Raw genomic sequence first — 26,087 nt, forward strand, 5'->3', positions numbered from 1 at the left:
TAATAACTACCAACTTAAGAAATGTTTACATATGGCAAATGAATTTAATTAAATGTGAATGCCCAGATGGGAAAACCCCTTTAACCTTTTAGTTCTTCCAGAACATGACAAAACAAATAGAAAGACTGAAGGAAGCAGGTCAAGTTTATTAAATATGATCAACTTTAATTTATCCAGAAAATTCACTTTTCAGCTCTACTTTGATATCTTGAATTCTCGAGCGGCAGGTCACATTGTGATATATTCTCCTGTATCTACAACACAAAAGAGGTATGAACAATCATTACTTATATAATGAAAAATATTTAGATGTGTTATTAGTGATTATTAGTTATGAAACTAGTGTGGATATATGGGGTCAAGAGGTAACAGTACCACCCGAGTTCTGCTTCTTGAAAGGCCCGAGAGACCTTGTAATTATGGTGGTTATTATTGATGAATGCTAACCGCGGGCACCTTATGAGTTTCTCAGTTAGAATATCTGATATAGCTAAAGTTGAGGGATAACACAAGTTGAGGTCCATGAGGGAAATCCCAACCCCCCCTCCCCCCTTCCCTAGAAGGGTCTTGGTAGTGCCCAGGGGAACTTACTTTGAGGGTCTCCATGAGTCAATCCACACTGCTCCGGTACCAGGGATAACACCGTCACTGGTAGTACAGTCCCCTGGTACCGGAGCAGTGTGGATTGGCTCATGGGTAAGACTCCTTTCACGCCAACTGGATTGATTTAGTTCTTGTTTGACTTTAGCAATGTTAATACGAGATAGAAGTTTGTATGTGAATTTATAAAGTGTTTTCCGATCTGAATGTTGGTCATCCAAATTACGTAGCGCTTTACAAATCATAGGGGACATATACAACTATATTACATTACAAAGAACAAACAGTCATATAGAACAATAGGAGTGAGGGCCCTGCTCACAAGAGCTTACAGACTATGAGGATGAGGGGGTGACACAAGAGGTTGTATAATGGTCCAGCCATTCTTTATAAGGGAACAATATAAAATAATTTAATAAGTAATTTACTAAACAACGATGTTGCGGCTTGAACCAGCCATCAGCCGCCATCTTATTTACAGGGTCCTAGGTGAAAAAGACTGCAGAGAAGCCTGGAGCTTGGTATATATCAGCTGTTTGCCAGATAACAGATAGGATAGTACATAGGATGGATTAGTAAAGGGAGAGTTGACATTTCATGCGGTTAGCGAGTGTGATAGGCTTGCCTAAAGAGATGGGTTTTAAGAGCACGTTTGAAGCTTTGGAGGGTGGGTATTAGTCTGAGAGTCTGGGGAAGGGCATTCCAGAGAATTGGTGCAACTCGGGAGAAGTCCTGAATACGTGCATGGGAGGTTCGAATTAAGGTAGAGATTAATCTAATGTCACTGGCAGATAGAAGAGCACTGGAAGGGCGATAGACTAAGATGAGAGAAGAGAGATAGGGAGGTGCAGCATTATTCAGAGCTTTGTGGATGAGGGTTATTATTTTAAAGTGAATACGGAAGGAGACAGGTAGCCAGTGCAGTGATTGGCACAAACTGGAGGCATCCGTGTATCGTTTGGCCTGAAAGACGAGCCTGGCTGCTGCATTAAGAATAGATTGTAGAGGAGAGAGTTTAGAGAGTGGAAGACCAATTAGTAGGGAGTTACAGTAGTCTAGTCGAGAGTGAATAAGTGCAACAATTAGCATTTTAGAAGTTTCAAATGTCAGAAACGGCCGGATTCTGGAGATGTTTCTGAGATGCATCCGGCAAGAGCGAGCAATAGATTGAATATATGGTGAAAAAGAGAGGTCAGAGTCCAGCACAACCCCAAGACAGCGAGCCTGCTGCCTCGGTGCTATAGTGATCCCACAGACCGAGATGGAGAGGTCAGGGGTGGTTTGGTTAGTAGATGGTGGAAAGACAAGAAGTTCAGTCTTAGAAAGATTAAGTTTCAAGAAGAGAGAGGACATGATGTTAGAGACAGCAGAGAGACAGTCACTAGTGTTCTGGATTAAGGCAGGGGTGATGTTACGTGCTGAGGTATATAGCTGGGTGTCATCAGCATAAAGATGATACTGGAAACCAAATCTGCTGATGGTTTGTCCAATGGGGGCAGTATAGAGAGAGAAGAGAAGAGGACCTAGGACTGATCCCTGAGGAACCCCGACACTGAGAGGAAGATGAGAAGAGAAAGATCCAGAAAAGGAGACACTGAAAGTGCGGTCGGAGAGATAGGAAGAAAACCAAGAGAGTGCAGAGCCCTTTAGGCCAATGGAGTGAAGCATCCTAAGGAGGAGCTGGTGGTCCACAGTATTGAACGCTGCCGATAGATCCAAGAGAATGAGGAGAGAATAGTCACCTTTGGATTTTGCAGTGAGGAGATCATTGGAGACTTTAGAAAGAGCAGTTTCAGTGGAATACAAGGAGGGAGTTAGCTGAGAGATAGCTGGTTATGGTCTTGTTCTGACTCCACAGTATTGTGGGGGACAGTATTGGTATCATATTGAATTTGGTGTTCATGACATTGTAGTGTCTATGGAAAACATTGGGGCACATTTACTAAGGGTCCGTCGTACGCATTCTTCACAGGGATGTAAAGGTTTGAAAAAACCGGGTTGGTATAAGACGCGCTGCCCCAATTGAGTTGTATCCGACACGGTAGTGGAGTGCAAGATATTATTTATTTAGAGGATAAAAAGGACTACGCGTTTCGGGGTGGTCTACCCCCTTCCTCAGGTCCGTGATAATTGCTAGGCAAAACAACATGATAAAAACTGGTTTAGAGTATATATACATATAAAAGATGATGTTTGTTTTTTTCGAAAAGATTATATAAAGAATAAAAACGTGTCTATAAAGTGCAGGTCATTTCGTCGTTTCTTGGTGGAATAAATTCATATCATACAAGTACTGACAAAAATAATTACTAATTGATAGTATCAAAGGAAATACATAAACAGGAAATTCATAGTAATGCGTAAAAGAAAATTCATAAAAAGAAAATACATGTGGTTCATGTAGGGACGTCTGAATATAAATAATATAAAATATGGTAATAGGGTAAACTGTATAGAATATATAAAATATAATATATAAAAATGTAATATATAAAATATCATGCAGGTATGGGGTGGTGGAGAAAAAGATAGTGTAGAGCAGGCGGGATTCCATACTATAGTGGATGCGTGGAACAGATGGGTTTGTGATGCAGATGAATTGGGTAATAGGGAGATGGGTTAATGATATAATGTGGTGTACAAATCAATTATGTAGTTACCTTGAGCGCCAGGGTTCAGGGTAAACACAGGACGGCTGTTGAAGAGTGAGAGGGGGATTAAGTGCCTTGAATGAGAGCATCTGTATGATAGCGGGGGTATGAGGGGGGAGATAACTTACTGTTCCCGGTGTTCAGGGTGAACACAGGATCGCCGGGGTTCAGGGTAAACACAGGACGGCTGTTGGAGAGTGAAAGTGGGATTAAGTTCCTTGGATGTGAGCATCTGTGGGATAGCGGGGGTGTGGAGGGGAGGGTGACTTACTGTTCCCGGTGTTGAAGGCTGTGTGGCTGGTTTCGGCGCGAAGTGTGCGCCCAATGGGAGCAGGAGCCTTTTATGTGTGCGGAGATAATAGTTGTAAGAGGTGTATGAATAAAGTTGAGAAAAAAAAAAAAAGTTGAGAAAAAAAAAATAGTTGTAAGAGGTGTATGAATAAAGTTGGAAAAAAAAAAAAAGAGGTGGAAACAGAGGATGCATACATATATATGGGGATGTAGACATATAAAAGCATGTATAAAGTTAATAAATAAATAATTCAATAGATGGCTTATACAGATGAGAGGGTTGCATACAAAGAAATGAATGCAAATGTTCCTTCTATGCATAAATACACGATTGTTGGCCGTAGTGGATAAGTAATTAATTCATTGAATAGATGATTATTTGTTGTAGTGGGTGGATGGATAAATAGTTCAATTCAATAGCAGCATACATAATTAGTTAGATGGATGATTAATAATTAAATGAATATTAGTTAAATGAATAATTAGATAATTAAATAGATCAATAAATCATAAGCAGATGAGTCTGCATATGTGAGTATTGTGGAATCAGGTACGTTCGATTAGTTCATTTAGTCCATTGGGGGTCAGGGTGTTTAATTTAAAGATCCAAAAGTTCTCCCTATGGACCAGTTGGTTAAACCTATCTGGATGTGAGGTAGGGATTTGCTCGATCGGGGTGAGTTTCAATAGGAGTGGGTCTTTGTTGTGATGGGATGCAAAGTGATGGGATACACTGTGTAGGGGGTAACCACAGTTAATTTTGCTCCGATGGGTATTGATGCGTTCTCTGAGATTCTGGGTCGTACGTCCCACATATTGTAAGGAGCAAGGGCATTCTAGGACATAAATTACGTAATCTGAGCCACAATTGATAAATGAGTTGATACTGAATGATTCTCCTGTGGATAGAGCTTTGAAGTCTTTGGTTTTGTTATTAAGAATGTCGCAAGTTTTGCATCTTTCTTTATTGCACCTGTAGCAGCCCTTTAATTCTGGAAAAAAGGATAAAGTAGTTTTCTCTTTTGTTTTACAGAGTTTTGTGGGGGCTAGAATATTCTTGAGGGTGGGGGCCCTTCTGAATGTGAGATGTGGTTTGGATGGGAGTAGTTCTGAAATGTATGGGTCTTTTTTGAGGATGTTCCAGTTTTGTTCTAGGGTATGTCTGATCAGGTTATGGTCTGTGGTGTAGGTGGTGATGAAGTTGGATTTGTGCGATGGGGCATGTGCTTTTTTTGTGGGGGGGATAAGGCAGTCCCTTTGTGTGAGGCAGTTAACTTTCTGGTAGGCGTTTTTTAGTATGCCTGGTGGATAGCCTTTTTCGGTAAATCTCTCCCTGAGGATTTTTGATTGTGTCTGAAAAGTTTTATGGTCAGTGCAATTTCGGCGGATCCTTTTGTATTGGCCGTATGGTACATTTTGTAACCACTTTTTGTAGTGGGAGCTTGAATAATCCAGATAGCTGTTCACGTCTACGGTTTTAAAAAAGGTGCTGGTGATCAAATGAGAGTTATGTTTGTCAACTTGGATGAGGAGGTCCAGGAATTCGATTTGAGTCTGAGATGTGTTTACTGTTAGCTCGATGCCCCATGAGTTCTGGTTGATTTCTTTGACAAAGCTTAAGGCTTGGGCTTCTGTTCCTTTCCAGATAATGAAGAGGTCGTCTATGTACCTTCTAAAAAAATGGATCAAGTGACTGTAGTTGGTGTTGCCTACAATGTGGGTGTGTTCGAAACGGCCCATAAATATGTTTGCATAACTTGGTGCAAATCTTGTCCCCATGGCTGTCCCCCTGACCTGTGAGTAGATGTCCTGTTGGAATGTGAAAGTGTTGTGTTCCAGAATGAAAAGAATGCTGTCGAGAATGAATGTGATCTGTGTCGGAGGAATTGATGGATCTGTATGGAGAGTATGTTTTATTGCTTCTATGCCCAGAGTGTGTGAGATGTTAGTGTAAAGTGAGGAAACGTCCATAGTGATCAGGATGAAATCTGACTGCCACTGTATTTTGTCTAGTTCAATAATAAGCTGTGCCGAGTCTCTGCGATAGGTGGGGAGGGTTGTGACGAATTTTTGTAACAGGATGTCAATGTATTCAGAGAGGTTTGATGTAACGGAGTTAATTCCTGATATAATCGGGCGGCCTGGTGGTTTCTTCGGGTTTTTGTGGATTTTGGGCAGATAGTAAAACAGGGCTGTACGTGGGTTTTTTGGGATGATGTACTTTTTTTCTTTTTTTGTTAGGATGCCCTGTGTGGAAGCTTGGTTGATTAGAATGGATAGAAGATTAAGGTGTTCCTGTTTTGGATCATGGGTGAGTTTTTTATAGTATTTGGTGTCTGATAGTATTTTTTGGCTCTCTGCGATATAGTCTGTTTTATCCAGGATCACTGTGCCGCCCCCTTTATCTGCTGGCTTGATTACTATTGTGGTGTTTTGTGTGAGTGTTTTTAATGCTTTTCTTTCTCCAGGTTTGAGGTTGTGGCGAGTGGTGGTTTGTTTTGACCGGTCTATTGTTCTGAGGGTGGTGGAGACTGATGTGTAGAAGGTTTCTATGTGAGGGCCTCGGTTGTGTATGGGGTTGAAGTCTGATTGTGGTTTGAGGTCGGTATGAATGTATGGGTCGGTGGTGGTATTGTCCGTGGTCTCGGTGGTATTATTATCAAGAAGAACTTTATTCTTGTTGATAGCAAAGTGACGCATTAGGGTGAGTTTTCTGGTGAAATGGTTAAGGTCTAAAAAAAGGTTAAATTCGTCCGACTTGGAGGATGGGCAGAAGGAGAGGCCTTTATGGAGTAGTTCTGTTTCTTGTGTTGTGAGTATGTGGGAGGAGAGGTTAAAAAATCGATTTTTTGTTGTTCTTTGGATTTAGCTCCTAGGGTCTCTTTTTGTTTTTGTTTTTTTTTGGTTGTGTTTTCCTCCTCTCTTTCCTCTGGTCTTTCTTTTCTTTTGGTTCGGGTTGTCATTGGGGTGAACAACGCATAGGTTGCTTTTGGGCTCTGTATCGGTATGACTAATGTGTCCCCCCCTGTTGTGATTCGCGGTGAATCTCTCAGGGTGGGGGGTAGCTCTAAAAAAGAAAGAGAGCTTGTGGAGTCGGCCGATGTTAAGTCGTTGCTGTCTCTTCTTCTCCCGATGTATCGGTTGTCGGGTGAAATAACTGTGGTCTGTGTGTCATCGGATGATATTGTGATCTCTTCATTGGGTGTTGTGGGGATGGGATGTTCAGTGGGTGGTGTGTCTGCTTCGTCGTATACTGAAAGTTGTGATGGGTCAATTGGTGTGTGGTTTATGATGTTGTGGGTTTTGTTAGGTAACGTTTTTGGTGTGGGGGATATCTCTGTGTTTCCCTTGTTGTTGGTGGGACATATATTGGCAGTTGCCCGAGGGCTGTCTGAGTTTGGGTTGTTGTGTGGTTTGTGTTTCTGACTGTTTTTCATTTCGGAGTTTTTTCTATAGTTCTTATTAATATAAACCCTTTCCTTAGTACGCATTCTTGTCGGGTTTGCTGAATTTTTCAGTTTTTCACAGAATTGCCAGGGTTTTTGGCGCACGCGATCGGATTGGCGCCGGATTTCATGCGCCACAAGTCGGGGGGCGTGGCCGTTGGACAACCCGACTGATGCGGACAAACCGCAAAATTTAAAAACCAAATTGTGTCGCTAGATCAGCTTTCACATACACCAGGAAGAAGAAGGTGAAGAAGAAAGTGACACATGCATGAAATTGGACGCACGATCTTAGTAAATCATGGCAGCTCCGAATCCTCGTCGGACATTCCGGATAGGCGCCGTCAACGGGACAGGTAAGTAAATGTGCCCCACTGTCTTGCTTCCTAATCTCTATAATATATATATGCATATAAGTATATATCCATATACTGTGTATAGATGCATAAACTGTGTATAGATGTATAGATGCATATAGATGTATAGATGCATATACTGTGTATAGATGTACAGATACATATACTGTATTTATTCAAATATTTATATAAGCATATATATGTTCACATTTACATGTGCACATGTGTCTTTTTGTATATGCTGTGTATATGGTATGTATGTATATGCTGAATATACTGTGTGTGTGTGTATTTGCCGTATGTGTGTGTATATGCTGTATATACTGAATGTGTGTGTGTATTTGCCCTATGTGTGTATATGCTGTATATACTGAATGTGTGTGTGTATTTGCCCTATGTGTGTGTATATGATGGAAAGGGAGGCCCCCCATGCAGAAATCTGCTATGGGGCCCAGCCTCTCCTAGTTATGCCCCTGCACACAATGACACAGTCAGCTCTGACACAGTGACAATGACACAGTCAGCAGGTTGGACTTATATCTGTGAAATGCTGCATTTTTGTTAATAACAGTGAATCAGAGAATGTGTTATTGTGTTATCCTGAGTACATATAAGAAACTTGTCTTTGTGGGAATACCCCTTTAAGGAATTTGTTTAGTGAACAAAAAATTGATACAGTTTCTTATGAAAATTGATGGCTCATAGACCCTACTAATGTCATCTTCTTTATGGTATGTAAAACATAATTTTCTGATGAGTGATTAAATATTGTTTAAAAAAAATATTATTAATATTAATTATCAACTCACAAGTTTCACCAATTCAGGGTAAAAGGAATTCCAGAAATGACATTTTTGTGTGTTCCAGTTTTGCTGCACATCAATGTCGTCCACTTTCAGAATTGCGTAACTTTGTTCTTCTTTTGAATACCGAGGCCATTTAAAATCATCATCACTTGGATTTCTGTAGGGTATAAAAACAAATATCGAATATTATTAGAAATGGATCCTAAATAGAGATGAGCGAGCACTAAAATGCTCGGGTGCTCGTTACTCGAGCCGAACATTTCCCGATGCTCGAGTGCTCGTTTCGAGTAACGAGCCCCATTGAAATCAATGGGAGACCCGAGCATTTTTCAGTAAAATTACAAACTGAACGAGCACAGTGAAAGAACACTGCAGAACAGATTGCAGATGTTCGCGAACATCTGCGATCTGTTTCGGAGACACGCGCGCAGAACGATGTTCTCCGCAATAGTATTTGAAGAACAATATGTGTGAAGAACAACTTGCAGATGTTTGGAATCATCTGCAAGTTGTTCTTCACACATATTGTTCTTCAAATACTATTGCGGAGAACACCGTTCTGCACGCGTGTCTCCGGAACATCTGCAATCTGCTTGTATAAAGCTGTACTGTGCTGAGGCCCTGGAACAGATTTTACTTTTGGGTCCTAGATGGGTCCAGGTCTAACACTGTTTGTATTCAAATGGAATGGGTGCAGAGGAGACACGGTTCTACAATCACCGTAGACAAAGATTCTTTACTGTAAGAGCAGTGAAACTATTGAACTCTCTGCCGCAGGAGGTTGTTATGGTGGACTGCTTATTATTACTGCTAGATATTATTGCGATCCAACGCGTTTCCTGATACCATTCATCAGGGACCTCCAGCACCTATTAATGGCGCGCTGGCCCTTTAAATCTTCTGAAGCCAGTGCATGCACGCAGTAGGAGACGGGGACGCGCCTGCACGGCCGACGGACCGGAGTCAGGAGCGGGGACACGTAAATTACAGCTGTGGGGCACAGAGAAGGGCACGGGTGAGCCCGCGATCCGAGACCCCTATGACAATAGTCCCCCTAGTCACACCTCTTACAAGGATTCTTCACCGACTGCTCTTGTTGTATAAACAATCGTATTCATTATATAATATGATATAAAGTGCTTGCTGCAAGGTGCCAGTAAAATATCAGAGAATATCTAAATCACAAAGTAAGAATCAAACAACCCTGTGCATATATAGAACTAGACTTATAGGAGCACCTGGATATATACACACTTTACAGGGCACCTACCACCAGGATGAAGGACTGTATGCAAATGACCCCGAGGGCCCCAAGGCTCCATAGGTGTTAATGGAGACTGGAGCCCCTCAGGCTCGTTTGCGTACAGTCCTTCATCCTGGTGGTAGATGCCCTTTAAATCTCCTTCTATATATGGTGAGTGTGTGCTCAAGATACTTCCTAATGCCAGAAGGAAATAGAAAAGATAATTAAAATGAAAATGTTTGTAATATCTGGTACTATATAAACAATATTTTTGGGACTAATACACTGTGGGCGCCTCATAATCCTAGAAAAGTCTAGTTGGTTAAAAATTATTTTGAAGTATACTATGGTACATAATAAAAATTACCATAGTACCTAACAAATGTTTTTTTTAAGAAGTTAGATGTTACCAGATGAACCAGATGTTACAAACATTTTTTTTTTACCAATTTTGTGAAATCATTGGTTATATACTGCAGACAGACTCTTTACAAAGCAACAGGGCCATACCCTTCTAAGGGCTTTAAAGTGGGGCATGGGACCTAGTAAAAGGTGGGTGGCACCTCACACATATTGTTGGTCTCACCAACTTCATCAGGGGTAAGTGCCACAAGTAAGTATCCCATCACACTCATCCCCGGGGTCAGCGGGCACCTTATCTGGGGTATTGGGTGTGTATATGCTGTGTGTGTGGTGTGTTTATACTCTATATTGTATATGCTGTTTGTCTGTATATTGTTTTGTAATATGTGTGTATTTGCTATAACTGTGTATATGTGATATGTATATGCTGCATGGGTATATATGGCAGTATATGTACAGTATGTATGTATATGTGGTGTTTGTATACTGTACATATGTTTATGCTGTATGTATGTAAATAAATCTATAAATGTGTGTATATATCCATCTATAAATGTGTGCGATTGTAGAAAACATGTGTGAGTATACATATATGTATATTTTTATGGGGGAAGGGGGGCTCATTTAGAAGTCTACTATGGGGCCCTGCCCCTCCTAGTTACTCCACTGCTTGTGGCACTTTCCCCTGACAAAGTCACCAAGACCAACAATACACACAGGTGCCACCCACCTCTTACTAGATCCCTGGCCCCACTTTACAGGCCTTAGGAGTGGTATGACCCAGTTGCTTAGTAAAGAGTCTGTCTGCAGTATATAACGGACGTTTGCACAGGATTGTGTTGTTTATTTGATTCTCTCTTTTTATATCATATTATGTCATGATCTACATTGTTTACATTACAAGAGCGGAAGGTGAGGGATGGATCCATGTCCTACATTTTATTGTAAGGGGAGTGACTAGGGGCACTTTATTGCAGCCGTCCTAGCATAGGTCTTTTATACCCTTTGTACAGTTGATTTTAACTACCATATATACAGTGGCGTAACTACCACCGTAGCAGCCATAGCGGTTGCTACGGGGCCCGTGAACTTAAGGGGCCCGGGGACGCACGGCCGCATGTGTCTAACCCGCCTACTCCCTCCCAAACAGCCTCCCATACGCCGGCCGACAAAGGGGACCGACCACCCACCCCGAATACTGAACTTCCCTCCCAGCCGCCGGCACAACGAACCTCCGACCACACTGCCCGCCCCCACCGCACTATCTCGCGCGCGCGCGCGGCCGCCTCCCCGCACTTGCCATCCGCCCGCCCCCCCGCACTTGCCATCCGCCCGCCCCCCCGCACTTGCCATCCGCCCGCCCCCCCGCACTTGCCATCCGCACGCCCCCCGCACTTGCCATCCGCACGCCCCCCGCACTTGCCATCCGCACGCCCCCCGCACTTGCCATCCGCACGCCCCCCGCACTTGCCAACCGCCCGTCCCCCGCACTTGCCATCCGCCCACACTTGCCATCCGCCCGCCCCCCGCACATGCCAACCGCCCGCCCCCCGCACTTGTCAACCGCACGCGAACCCCCCTGCCCGCCCGAACGCCGAACCACCCAGCTGATGGCCTACACAGCCGCCACGCTGGACATCAAAAAAGTAAGTACTATTATTTACATGTGTTTGTATATATATGCTAATGTGTGTGTTTTGTATATATATATATATGCTAATGTGTGTGTTTTGTATATATATATATATGCTAATGTGTGTGTTTTGTATATATATATATATATGCTTGTGTGTATATATATATATATATATATATGCTTGTGTGTGTATATATATATATATATATATATATATGCTTGTGTGTGTGTATATATATATATATATATATATATATATATATATATATATATGCTTGTGTGTGTATATATATATATATATATATATATATGCTTGTGTGTGTGTGTATATATATATGTATATATATATATATATATATATATATGCTTGTGTGTGTGTATATATATATATATATATATATATATATGCTTGTGTGTGTGTATATATATATATGCTTATGTATGTGTGTGTGTGTGTGTGTATATATATATGCTTTTATATATATATATATATATATATATATATATATATGCTTATGTATGTGTGTGTGTATATATATATGCTTATGTATGTGTGTGTATATATATATATATATATATGCTTATGTATGTGTGTGTGTATAAATATATATGCTTATGCTTGGGTATGTGTGTGTGTATATATAATATATAAATGCTGTATGTGTGTTTTTGTATATGGTGCGAATGTGAATGTATGCATGTGCTGTATGTGTGTACATGCTATACGTGTGTGTATATGCTATATATACTTAATGTATGTGTGTAAATGCTGTATGTACTGTATGTAAACACTGTATGTATATGTTGTGTTTATACTGTATGTATAAGTATACATATACATACTATATGTATATAATGTGTATGTAGTATACAGTAAGTGTGCAAATTTGATGTGTATATACTGTATGAGTTTGTATATATGTGTATAAATGTATTTGTGTATGCATATGAGTGTATACATGTATGTATGTGGATGCGAGTATAGGATAGTGAATGTATGAGTGTAGAACGTTATATGTGTGTGTGTATATGTCTGTATAAATTTGCATATATCTTTTAAAGGGGAAGGGGGCCCCATGCAGAAATCTGCTATGGGGCCCAGCCACTACTAGTTACGCCACTTCATATATACTTGTGTATAAGCCGAGTTTTTCAGCACAAAAAATGTGCTGAAAAAGTCCCCTCGGCTTATACACGAGTCACAACGAGTTAAAAAATACTTAAAAAATAATAAACTTATTTACTCACCCTCCAGTAGCCCCGATCTGCAGTGCTGTTCCCCTGATGTCCTCTTCTGGCTCCCCCAATGTCCTCTTCTGCAGCGCTGCTCCCCCGATGTCCTCTTCTGGCTCCTGTACATCGCACTGGGCGCCGCCATTGCTACTCCCGGGCGCGATGTACAGGGGACGGGCGCGGAAGCCAGAAGAGGACCCGCGCGGACATCGGGGGAGCAGCGCTGCAGATCAGGGCCACCGGAGGGTGAGTATATAAGTTTATTATTTTTTTTAATGGTGGGCTGGGCTGTATACTACTGGGGGCAGGCTGGGCAGTGCTGTATTCTACTGGGGGCAAGCTGGGCAGTGCTGTATACTACTGGGGGCAGGCTGGGCTGTGCTGTATACTACTGGGGGCAGGCTGGGCAGTGCTGTATACTACGGGGGGCAAGCTGGGCAGTGCTGTATACTACTGGGGGCAAGCTGGGCTGTGCTGTATACTACTGGGGGCAAGCTGGGCAGTGCTGTATACTACTGGGGGCAAGCTGGGCAGTGCTGTATACTACGGGGGCAAGCTGGGCAGTGCAGTATACTACGGGGCAAGCTGGGCAGTGCTGTATAGTACTGGGGGCAAGCTGGGCAGTGCTGTATACTACTGGGGGCAAGCTGGGCAGTGCTGTATACTACTGGGGGCAGGCTGTATACTACTGGGGGCAGGCTGGGGTGGCTGTATACTACTGGGGGCAGGCGGGGATGGCTGTATACTACTGGGGGCTGGCTGTATACTATAGGGGGCTGGCTGGCTATATACTGGGGGGGGTCTGTGACCAATCCATTTCCCACCCTCGGCTTATACTCGAGTCAATAGGTTTTCCCAGTTTTTGGTGGTAAAATTAGGGGTCTCGGCTTATACTAGGGTCGGCTTATACTCGAGTATATACGGTAATTGATTTTAAAGGTTTGTCTTGTATGACATTTTCATGTTTTTGAATAAAATTGAAAAAAATTGACTAGATTGGATTTTATCTGACACACTTCCGCTTTGCTAATTATATATTCAAGTATAGTGTGCCTAGCCTGAAAACTATTTGCTATGCTGAGCCTTTCAGCTTGTTTTTGTCTCATATCCAGGGTCGGACTGGCCCACCGGTGGACTGGTGTATCCCCTGGTCGGCCCAACACCTGCCACCATGTCCGGGGCCTCCATTCTTGTCCATGGGAGGCCCCTGCCAGCGATCGCTATAGAGCTCAATGTGGTCAGGCCCCAGCCGCTTGAGTTCTATTATGGCTGCTTACACTGACTGGAATTGTTAGCTGCCGTGTGTATGAGTAAGACGTGGCCGGGAGAATTTCCAGGAGCACACCGCACCTTGACCCTGGATGCGTGGCAGCGCGGTGACGTCATCACCTGCCGCGCATCCCCTGCTAGTCAGCGCAGGTGGCTGCAGCAGCAGCAAGAAGATGGGAGAAGGGAATGTTTAAGTGATTGGTAAGTAACTGTTTTATTTGAATGCCGAGGTGAAGGGGGCAGTATAGGTAATGCTGGGGACCGAGAGTGTAGAAAATGCAAGGGGGAGGGCAGGATACTAAATGCAGTGTGAGGGGGCCTAGTATGGAAAGCACACGTGGGACGGGGACAGGGGTGGGTCCAGCATGTGAAATACAGAAGGATCACAGGAGGGAGAAGGGGTGCCAAATATAAAAAATGCAGGATGGAAGATGTAAAGGGTGAGGGTGAGTACTAAACATACAGGGGAACCGGAGGTGGATTATTCTATAATTATTCCAGCAAGGTAATACAGGTGGGAAGTAAAGGGGTTCAGAATCAAAAATACATGGTGACGGGGGGAGGCAGTATCAAAAATACAGGGGGACTGTGGGGGGCAGTATAGAAAATGCAAGGGGGACTGGATGGAAAATGCAGAGTGGGGGAGCAATATTGGGAGAGGGTGGGATTAGTCCAGTAAGGAAAATACCTGTGGGAAGAGATGCGGAGGGGCAGTATGGAATATACAGGGAGATTGGGGATGGTGTAGTAAGGAACATACAGGGGGGACAGTATAGAAAATGCTGAAGTAAGAGGGTGCCCAGGATTAAAAATACTGTGAGGAAGGGTACAGTATATAAATTGCAAAGGCTTGTGGACACTAAATAATATGTAAGGGGCAGTATATGTAAATAAAACAATTAACCCCTTAGCGTTGCATTGTTTTTACGTTAATTTTTTTTGTCCCCCACCTTCAAAAATCCATAACTTTTTCATTTTTACTGTGTACAGAGCTGTGCAAGAGCTTTTTTTCAGCATAACAAATTTTTCTTTACCGTGATGTTATTTATTATTCCATGCCGTGTACTGGGAAGCAGGAAAAATTTTTGCAAATGTGGTGAAATTGGCAACAAAAAATCCTGCATTCGCGTCACGTTCTTTTGGGCTCAGTTTTTAAGACTTTAACTGTGCGCTCCAAATAACAGACTTTGACTGTAATATTTTTAGTTGCACAGTGCGGAGATGTACTGCCAGAATGCGAAAACATCTGATGGAAAATTCAGCAGCCGTAAGTCATGGCACTTCTGGACATAAAGTAGAAGTCCTGTATTTTGTTAGGTAAGGGATCAAACTTCTGCCTCTTTCTGATTATTCCTGTAGTCACTGACTAGCCTTCTAGCGTGAGAAAGCACATATCATGTGTAGTGCTTTATCCAAAGAGTCAGTAAGCCATAAGTCAGTAAGTTATCTGACTGGATGACTCATACAAAGCAACTGGGGGATTGTGCAGCAATTGATTACTTCTACCTGTCAGGGACAACACAGTGAATACAGCATTCTCTGGGACAGTGCATAATTAGCATAGAAGGAGAAGCGCTGAGCAGCCACAGGAGAGACAGAGCTTTGTTATCATAATTTTATGATAGTTTTTTTCAGCAAAACAACTCAGTTCAGGGATTCAACAAGATATGTTTCTGCATCAGTGTAGCTACAGCAGTGTCCACTGGTGGCTTCTGTTTTTAGGCAGAGGCTGGCGGCGACATCACATTGACAGCCATGTACATGTTATACCCTCAACTGCCACTGTACCAGTCATGTGAGTGTCAGTATTATATCACCACTGGCCTCTGTACAGAAAGATCAACAGTGATGGGTGGGGGCTGTGGGTGGAGTCAAACTTTGCCACCATTTTTCTGTCATACTAGTTGAGAAAGTGTACAATTTGGAGCAAATTACAACAATTCTGTTGTAGAAATTGTGATAAAAATCACCCAGTATAATTTTTTCACAAACTCGATGACTTTCATAAACAATGGGATAATCATTAGATGTAAAACCTTTTACAAATGTAATAGAGGCAGTCCCTGGGTTATGTACAAAATAGGTTCCATAGGTTTGTACTTACGTTGAATTTGTATGCAAGTCAGAACTGTATATTTTATGGTTGTAGCTCCAGAAAAAATTTTTGTCCCAGTGACAAATAGATTTTCAAAACTTTTTGCTGTATTGGGACCAAGGATTAGAGCTTCACCAGAGATCACAGTGGGCAAAGAGGTCCGTCTGTAAATAGGGGTCGTCTGTAAGTCGGGGGTACTTAAGTACACCTGTACTCATACAGGAACACCTGTGCTCATACACTGTTTTACTTCCATAGCATTATCCATAGTGTTGGACTTACCCATTTCTGGCAAAGTTGGCCCAGATTTTCATAAGTCGTCTGCTAAATACTTGTTCTTGATTGGTGAATTTTTGAGGTGAAATAAGTGGGTGTCCAAATAACATTGTCACTTCTGCACCATGTATGACACCCATCCATTCCGGAAGAGTTTCTATTGATGGACGATGAGCATATTCATAGACAAATACATTATTTTTAGCCTTAACAACAAAGTTTGCAAAATTCTTTGCAGGACATGTAAAAAAATTGTCTTTCAGTATCTTCTCCAAGGCATCACGGTTCTTCTCTGTGTTTGTGGTGTCATTCCAGTCTTTATACAATAGCATCACTGATTTTACATTTATATCATCTTCTGATGGAAAGTAAAATTTTAAACCATCTTTGAGTTGTTCAGTGGTGATTAAACTTTCATTTTTTACACTAATCCCTGGAGCGCCCATCAATGTAAATGTGCTACCATCATCCTTGGCTACTCCTATCAAAATATCAGTATTCACCTTTGAATATTTTACTAGACTTTTAGGGATGTCAGTTAAAAAGTCATCATCCAAAATTGGCACAAAAAATGTCAAGGTAGGTCCAGTCATACCCAAAATTTGCGTACTAGTTAACTTGTTGGCATCAACTTTTTGCAAGCAGGCTATAGTGGCATCATCATCTTCTGTAGGACAGTCAACAGACTTGGCTAGTTTCAAGGATAATTTCCTTGTTGATTCCTGGGATCGAAAAGCCCAGTCTGCTGTAGGTGATCCACTTTGCATAATGGCTCTATTGAAATAAGGACGGCTCCCGGGACTGATCACATGATACCCCACAGAAACACCTCCAGCACTTATCCCAAAAATTGTAACACTCTCTGGGTTTCCACCAAATGCTGCTATATTTTCATGAACCCATTGAAGAGCCAGTCTTTGGTCAAACAAACCTGCATTTCCTGGAGCTTTTGCATTTCCTGGGAAAGCTAAGAAACCCAGCGCCCCCAATCTGTAGTTCAATGACACTACAATCACTTTCTCCGAGGCTGCCAGCACACTTCCATCATATAGGTCTAAAGCTGAGGAACCAGAATAAAATGATCCTCCATAGATGTAAACCATGACAGATGCAGGTGTAGAAATGGATTCTGGGACCCAAACATTCAGACTAAGACAGTCCTCACTCATTTCATTTTTGATGTTCCACATATCGGTGCCAAGCACATCAATGTAACTTTCAGCTTCTTCTTTATTCTGGTAGCAAGAGTTTCCATAACTGGTGGCTTGGTAAATGCCCTCCCATGGTGCCCTTGGTTCTGGTTTTTGGAACCTTTTTTCCCCAGTTGGTGCCTCTGCATATGGAATCCCCAGGTAGGCCGTGACAGTGTGAGATATCACTGACTTCTTTATTCCACTTACTTTCCCTTGTTTTGTCTCTATAATTGTGTCATCTTCAGTCGTAACACATACAGCAAACATAGTCAGTATCACCAAGCACAATATGTGGCGGTAAGACCACATATTTTTGTCCATCATATCTAAAAATTTTAAAAAAATAATATTTTAATATTAAGGGGAACATGGGAATTTTATTTAACATATGGTTTCTAGACATAGATACAAATATGAATTAATTCCAGAGGGACCCGTGTCACAGGAGGTTCCAAAGTTCATAACTAATTAGGTTGATGCTGGTACTGATTGTGGCCATTAACCTGTTAGGTGTTGTGGTCAAACCCGACTACTGCATCTAGCAAAACTGCACATGGGGGGCTGCCATCATATTTAAATGCTGATCCGCGCCAAAATTCCCTCTTTACCGGTCTTTCTTTGAATGGTGTTAAAGGGGTTGTCCGAGAGTTATGAAAAAAAAACTAAAGGTGGGCGGAGGGGGCTGTTTAAAAAAATAAAGATCTATTTACCTGCCGGAGCCCTACGGTGTCCCGCGCTGCTGTCGCTCTGATCCGGGCGCCATGTAAACAAACATGGCCTCCGGAGCAGCGCTGGACTCAGCCTCTGGGCGGCTGTGGCTATCCCTATTCACAGCACTGTCCGGCCGAAAGCTGAGTCCAGCGCTGCTCCGGCGGCCATGTTTGTTTACATGGTGCCCAGACCGGAGCGACAGCAGTGCGGGACACCGGAGGGCGCCGGAAGGTAAGTAGAACTTCATAACTCTCAGACAACCCCTTTAATCGGTTCCATTGGAAGCTGGGAACCTCTTAGAGCCTCCCATAACTTTTATTAGCCAGACTACAGTATATTCACAATATATTCACAATATACTGCAATGCAGTTGATTACAATCAGATCCCCCCTAGATTTTGAATACCCTGGGGGAGTTGGGAAAACCGAATTTATCGTAATTTATTTTAAGTTTTAAAAAAAATATGTAAAAAAATGTAAAAACTGAAAAATTGAAATCTCCTAGAACACTTAATAAAATAATTAGACAATTAAAAAGCATTTTAGGTATCCCTGTCTCCCAATGTGTCCTTTATATAAAACTATTTTACTGACAGTGAACCATGTAACAGAAAATAGCATCTAAATGTCTGAATCAACACTTTTTCATGATGTTGCCTCCCATAAAAATTTGAATGAAAGAACAGGTGAAGACTTGACACACCAAAATTTTGTGAGTGAACCTTAAAGGGGTTATGCCACGAAACAATTGACTACAAAAAGCTGTCAAAGAGGTTAAAATATTTTAAAAAAAACTATTTGTAAAGGTTACCTGAAATTAAAGATTCATTTCTATTTGTTATTATGATGTTTGTTCAGCCTCTATTCTGCTCCACACAGAAGCAGATGTGGGAGGGGCCAGGCACATGCACAGCACTGACAGCAGCAGTTATTGCACAACTCAGTGCTACAGAGCGCTCAGCCTTCAGAGTCTCCTTCCACCTGCTGTGCTAAAATAGTCCCTGCATTTACTGATCCAATAGAAGTCCAATAGAAATGTGTCACACGCCCCATGTTAAAAGTGCACCAAAAAAAGTTGGTGCAGTCTGTCAAAGCAGTGCAGGGGGCACCAGATTCATGAAGAACGTGCGCCAGGAATCCTGAATATGGTGCCCCCTGCACACTACACAGGACACTGCACATAGTACACATGTACTATGTATTCTCACAGCATCATGGTCGGTCAGGCTGACATGAATGGATGTATAGATAAATAGGTGACAGCTTCTCACATGTTACTTTAGCTACTTTCCTGCTAGTCAGGGACAGGGGCCCCTTTGCAGGAGAGCAGTGTAACATGGAGGGACAGTGAATGGAGGAGAGTACAGGAGGAGGACAGCAGGAGAGCAGTGTAACATGGAGGGACAGTGAATGGAGGAGAGTACAGGAGGAGGACTGCAGGAGAGCAGTGTAACATGGAGGGACAGTGAATGGAGGAGAGTACAGGAGGAGGACTGCAGGAGAGCAGTGTAGCATGGAGGGACAGTGAATGGAGGAGAGTACAGGAGGAGGACTGCATCAGGAGAGCAGTGTAACATGGAGGGACAATGAATGGAGGAGAGTACAGGAGGAGGATGCATCAGGAGAGCAGTGTAACATGGAGGGACAGTGAATGGAGGAGAGTACAGGAGGAGGACTGCAGGAGAGCAGTGTAACATGGAGGGACAGTGAATGGAGGAGAGTACAGGAGGAGGACTGCAGGAGAGCAGTGTAACATGGAGGGACAGTGAATGGAGGAGAGTACAGGAGGAGGACTGCAGGAGAGCAGTGTAGCATGGGATAGTGAATGGAGGAGAGTACAGGAGGAGGACTGCATCAGGAGAGCAGTGTAACATGGAGGGACAGTGAATGGAGGAGAGTACAGGAGGAGGATGCATCAGGAGAGCAGTGTAACATGGAGGGACAGTGAATGGAGGAGAGTACAGGAGGAGGACTGCAGGAGAGCAGTGTAACATGGAGGGACAGTGAATGGAGGAGAGTACAGGAGGAGGACTGCAGGAGAGCAGTGTAGCATGGAGGGACAGTGAATGGAGGAGAGTACAGGAGGAGGACTGCATCAGGAGAGCAGTGTAACATGTGCAACACCCTCGCCGATGCAATGGCGAGGTAGGGTTTGCGAATACGTCCCACCTGCATGTAATCCCATTACACTACATGGTCATGACAGGACATAGGGATATTGCAGTGGTGAATCCTGCCTGGCAAGGCAGAGGTTAAGAATTTTGTATAATGCAAGATGCTGTCATCCAATGATATGTGTTACATCCTGTGCTCTGTAAGCTGAGATGTGATTGGAGGAGCAGCCACCACCTGACCAAAGGGAGGTAATAAAACCTCTGGCCAGGAATGTTCTGGAGGATTATTTTAGTGTGGAATCCTAGGAGAATCAGTGAGTGAGTGGGTGATCTCTGTCTAGCCCATACCAGAGCAGAAAGGGCCTAGCCCCTGCCTCTGAAGAGTGGAGTAATAGATTAGAGTTAGTGTAGTGAGGAAAAGGGGTATCATCTTACCTTTGAAGGTGATACCTGAAGCCCTACAGGACAAGCTGAAGCTTCCTACCAGGACACAGCTGCCTCCCAGCCTGCCCTCTACATCCAGGCTGGTGAACTATCTCCTGAGGCTCCCTCCAACTCACATCTCAGCACTCCATCTACCTGTTAAAGGCACGTTTGCTGCGGTTCCTGCCGGTTCAAATAAAGAACTGTAAGTTGTTTTCTTCAACTTCTGTCTCCGTCTGGTCCCTGCTAATACGGCTGCCTTCATCACCGGCACCCTGTCCATCACCCAGAGACTCACACTCGGGACATTAAGGGGTTGCCCCAGGGAGATCCGCTATAGCAGCCGCTCCCTCATCATTTCTTGCCAACACCACCCTGCTGGAGACCTGCCAGGCTGTAGGACAGCCCTCCGGTTCCCCCGTACCAAGCACCGTGACAATAGCGTGCTTAGGCCGCAACCGCCAGCCACTCCGGTATCGCGGGCCCCGGCTGTCTCCAGGCCTCACCTCAAGGGCTAGGCCCCGGTGGGGGATGTTGCAAGTGGCGTCACGAACAGGATATTTACTTCTGTGCCTTATCCTGGCACTAAAGACTGTACTTTATTAAGAAAAAGACTGTGCTGCCTAACCCTGCTGCCATCCGGGTTTAGGCCCAAGTAATTGTGTGTTTCACATTGAACTGTTAGACTGCTGCCACGTGCTGTCGAGCGCCGCTCCAGCACTCAAGAGGTTAATTCCTGCAAGAACTGTGTCAGCTCTGCTACATCCGGCGCTGCCGCGCCTGAAGCGTTTACCTCAGAGGCGTGTGGCGCAGCAAGTATTTTCAGCCCGCCAAATCCTCACTGGCGGGAACTCCAGAGGCGTCTCTAGGCTCCGCCCCCTGCGCGAGTGGCGCGAACTACCATGGAGGAGGAGCTGGAACGAGTGCGGCCGGCAACGAAGAGGGTTAATCGGCCATCTTGGATTTCGGCGCAGGCCGCGCCTGAAGCCTGCCAGCAGCGTGCGCCTCATCCGGAGTTCCGGCGCACGTGTCCTGCGACTGGAGGAGAACACCGCTGAGCATCACCGAGCCCCTGCTGCCTGCCGGACATCGGGAACGGAGACCTTCGTGTACCGGAGCTGTCCTGTCACCGCGGCTGATCCTGAGTGAGTACCGCTGGGGAAGTTAAAGGGGGGTAGAGATTGTTTCCGATGCTAGGTTATTGGCTCACCTCCCAGGGAATAGTGACTGTGTCCTAAAGTGCCCACGTCCCATTCTAGCCATCGTCCATAGCAACGGACATTGTGTAACCCTACAGGCTTCCCTCAGCTAGGCCAGTCATGTCCGCCCAGGACGAAGATACGGGACTGGCGCAAGTCCCGTCCCCTGGTCCCTCCTCAGGGTACCGGAGCATGTTAAGTCCTCCAGAGAGTCCCTTCAGCCCTGCTACAGCTAGTGTCCCTGGGACTCCCACCATGATGCCTCTGACTATGCCCTACTATCTGGGGGCCCCCTGGTTACCCTACTACGAGGGAGAATCACATACTCTCCCTGAATTCAGGGACAAGTTGTTAGCCACCTTCGCCTTGCTCCCATTCACAGAGGAACAGAAAGTGGGCATCCTCATCGGGCAGTTGAAAGGACCCGCTCTCCGGGAAGTCAAGTCTTGGCCCCGAGAACAGTGTCAGAATGTGGTCCAGATTCTTGATAGGCTACATAACACCTTTGACAAGTGTACTGTCTCCGAGTTGAAGCAGAAATTCTTCGGGAAAAGACAGAAGCCCCAAGAGTCCCTCCGAGACTTTGCCCTCTCCCTACAGGAGACATGGAAGGCCATCACCTGCCTGGAGCCCAAAGACGCTGAAACCTCTGATCAAACCTTAAGGGAACAATTTATTAATGGACTTGTTGATAGAAATCAAAGGTGTCAACTAAAGATCATCTCTTCTCAACATGCCCAGGCCTCCTTCCTTGAGTTTAAGGAAACTGCCATTGACATATTAGGGGACCGACCGCCTACTGGACCGCAGAAAGAGCCTGAGTCCGTGGAAATGGAGGAATCTGCTCTAGCTTGCTATCCAACGCAGTCGACATCACCTACTCCTGCGGCTACGGAAGTTGCTGACTTAGCAGGACAGGTCTCTAATCTGGCGGACACCCTGCATAAAATCCTCGATCGGTTGACCCAGGTGGAAGTGACTATCTCCGCTATGAGGAGGAAACCTCCAGAGAACCCGGTACGGTCAGCTACTCCTCGTGAATCTCCGACTAAGCAGCGCCCAAAAGAGGCGAAGTCGTTAAGCACCTGGAGTCAGAAGAAACCCCGCCAGCGGTGCAGCTACTGCCATAAATATGGGCATGAAGAGAATGATTGTCGTCAGTTAAACGACAAACCCTTGGAGCTAAGGGACGACCTCCAAGGGAAGAACTTGTAAGTCCCCGAGATGCTAACTGGATGCCCAGGTTCGTGGGGACTCGCCCCATGGTTCATGTAACCATCAATGGAGTTACCCTACCGGCCTTAATTGATACCGGCTCTCAAGTGACCACCCTCCGGAGTGCTGCCTTCGAGAAATGCCGAGGAAAAGCATCCCTAGTCCAGCCTCCAAAGGCTTACTTGAACATTATTGCTACGAACGGAAAACCCGTACCCATCCGCGGCTACTGGGAGCCCACGCTAACCATTGGAGACACTGAGTTAACCAGACAGGGCGTAGTGGTGACACGTGTGCCCGAAAACGGTAACTTCTCCCTGGTACTGGGTACCAATGTCCTCCGCAATTGCTACCCTGAAGTGCTGAAGGCTCTCCACGACTCCCTGCCAACAGTGCCCAACGGTTCCCGGAAGGTAATTCAAGAGACTATGCAGGTTCTAGCGGCGCAACAGAAGTTTGCTGGCCCTAATGGAGAAATCTGCAGAGCCCGGGTCAAGGATCCCCAACCTGTCCGCCTTCAACCTGGGACTGAGACGTTAGTATGGTGTCGAGCCTGCATGGGCGTCCAAGGTCAAGACTACCAGGCGATAGTAGAACCTCTACCAGCTGATGAAGACCTGCCCATTCTAGCCGCCAGGAGCCTAGTCACTGTATCCCGAGGACAAGTACCCATTCGATTACTAAATGTGGGAGACTCCCCAGTGGATCTGAGAAAGTACCAAGCCGTAGCCACTCTCTTCAGCGTGCATCCTGAAGACTTGGTGGAAACCTCTCTGTCTGCCTCCCAACAGTTGGAAGTGAAGCAAGGTGCTGAAGATGAGCCTGCCGAGCAATCCTGGTGGCTTGAGCTCAATATTGGAGATGACGATTTTACTCCTGCAGACCAAGTACAAGGTGTCCTGGATGTCGTTATGAAGCACCACCAGGCCTTCAGCAAACACCCACTGGATTTTGGGCAGACTACTCTAATCCAACACACCATCCCTACTGGCTCTCATCCTCCTATCAAGGAACGGTACCGGCCCATACCTCCAGCCCGCTACCAAGAGGTGAAAAAGCTGGTACAAGAGATGAAGACAGCCAACGTTATCCGGGAGAGCCACAGCCCATGGGCTGCCCCGCTGGTCCTTGTGAAGAAGAAGGATGGAACCCTTCGATTCTGTGTTGACTATAGGAAAATCAACAATATCACCCACAAGGACGCCTATCCTCTGCCTCGAATCGAGGAATCCCTCGCAGCCCTAGGGTCAGCTGCCTACTTCTCTACCCTGGACCTGACCAGTGGCTACTGGCAAGTGGCCATGGCGCCGGAAGACAGAGAGAAGACGGCTTTCACCACCCCAATGGGCTTGTTCGAGTTCAACAACATGCCGTTCGGGCTATGCAACGCCCCAGGCACATTTCAACGGCTGATGGAGAGATGTTTGGGTCATCGCAACTTCGAGACCGTCCTGCTATATTTGGACGACATCATCATCTACTCCAAGACTTATGAAGACCACCTCCACCATCTGGCTGAAGTCTTCCAAATCCTGACCCAACATGGGTTGAAGGTCAAGCCATCCAAGTGCCACCTGCTACAACCTAGCGTCAAGTACCTGGGACATGTGGTGAGCGCTCATGGAATTGAGCCAGATCCAGAGAAGATTGCAGCTGTCTACGACTGGCCTACCCCATCAACCATACGGGACATCAAAAGCTTCCTGGGATTTGCCAGTTATTACAGGCGTTTCATCCCGAAGTTTGCCCAGCTGGCGGCTCCCTTGCAAGAGCTTCTAAGGGGCCTGCCAAAAGAGAGCCAACGTTCCCGAGTATCCATTGAGTGGACGGCCGAACGAGAAGCTGCCTTCCAGATGCTCAAGCAACGGCTGACTGAACCTCCGGTGTTGGGATATCCAGACTATAGTCTGCCTTTCACCCTATACACTGATGCCAGCAAGCAAGGTCTAGGGGCGGTATTATCCCAGCTCCAAAACGGAACTGAAAGGGTCATAGCCTACGCCAGCCGTTCCCTCCGAGAACCGGAGCAAAACGACCAGAACTATAGTTCCTTCAAGTTGGAGTTTCTGGCGTTAGTCTGGGCTGTGACCGAAAAGTTCAAGGACTACCTAGCTGCATCATCTTTCACTGTCTTCACAGACAATAATCCTTTGGCGCATCTGAACACCGCACGTCTTGGAGCACTGGAACAACGGTGGGCCTCCAGACTTGCCAATTTCAGCTTTACCATCAAGTACCGGGCTGGTAAGACCAATGACAACGCCGACGCTCTGTCCCGTCTCCCTGACCAGTGGGAGGGACCCTCCACGGATGCTCAGTGGGAAGATGTCGAGATGCCAGCATTCTATGCCCGGTTTGTGCGTCAAGATGCCCAGAGAGTTTACTCCCTACCGACAGAGGCAGCGCCAGCTACTCCCCAAGAAGAGTCAGAGCCCCCTGCGGAAAAGGACCTCTGGATGAGTCTGCAGGCTGATAGCCGTGCCATAGGAGAAGTAATGGACTATCTCTCTAGTGGGCGAGTGCCTGAAAGAATCCGGCGCAGAAGAGCTGATGGAGAACTGTCTCAATTGTGGCGTCAGAGAAAGACTCTGAGCATGCACCAGGGTCTGCTAAAGAGAAGAACTCTGGACCCTATCACTTATGATCGGATATACCAGATTCTGATTCCCAGGAGGGACGCCAAGATAGTACTGGAAATGTACCATGACCAGTCTGGACACTTTGGCGCTCAGAAGACTGAAGCCACCCTCCGAAGACGATTCTTCTGGGTCAACATGAAGTCCGACATTGAAGCCTGGTGTCGAGAATGCCCGGCCTGCGCCATCGCTCGAGGAGAGCGACACAATCAAAGGGCCCCTCTCCGTCCCATTGTGAGCCAACGGCCCTTGGAGATCCTGGCATTGGACCACGTGAAGTTGGAGCCCAGCAGATCCGGTCACAGTTATGCTCTTACGATCATCGACCACT

The 26,087-nt window shown here is 45.1% G+C and overlaps 2 protein-coding genes across 3 annotated transcripts in view; both read right to left on the reverse strand.

The window, feature by feature from the left end:
- Positions 1-26,087, reverse strand: part of LOC140069452 (cholinesterase-like) — a 269,951-nt gene that overhangs the window by 33,752 nt on the left and 210,112 nt on the right. The gene's annotated exons all lie outside the window — the stretch shown is intronic.
- LOC140069451 (cholinesterase-like) overlaps positions 127-26,087 on the reverse strand; it is a 35,440-nt gene continuing 9,479 nt past the window's right edge. For both annotated transcript variants that reach the window (XM_072115155.1, XM_072115154.1), the window contains exons 2-4: positions 16,272-17,784; positions 8,154-8,307; positions 127-254 (exon numbers count right to left, since the gene is read on the reverse strand). In XM_072115155.1, coding sequence (XP_071971256.1) covers positions 183-254; positions 8,154-8,307; positions 16,272-17,784 — 1,739 coding nt within the window. In that variant the 3' untranslated portion in view covers positions 127-182. The remainder of the gene's footprint in view (positions 255-8,153; positions 8,308-16,271; positions 17,785-26,087) is intronic.

This window comes from Engystomops pustulosus, chromosome 7, assembly GCF_040894005.1.
Source record: "Engystomops pustulosus chromosome 7, aEngPut4.maternal, whole genome shotgun sequence".
Taxonomy (NCBI): Eukaryota; Metazoa; Chordata; class Amphibia; order Anura; family Leptodactylidae; genus Engystomops; species Engystomops pustulosus.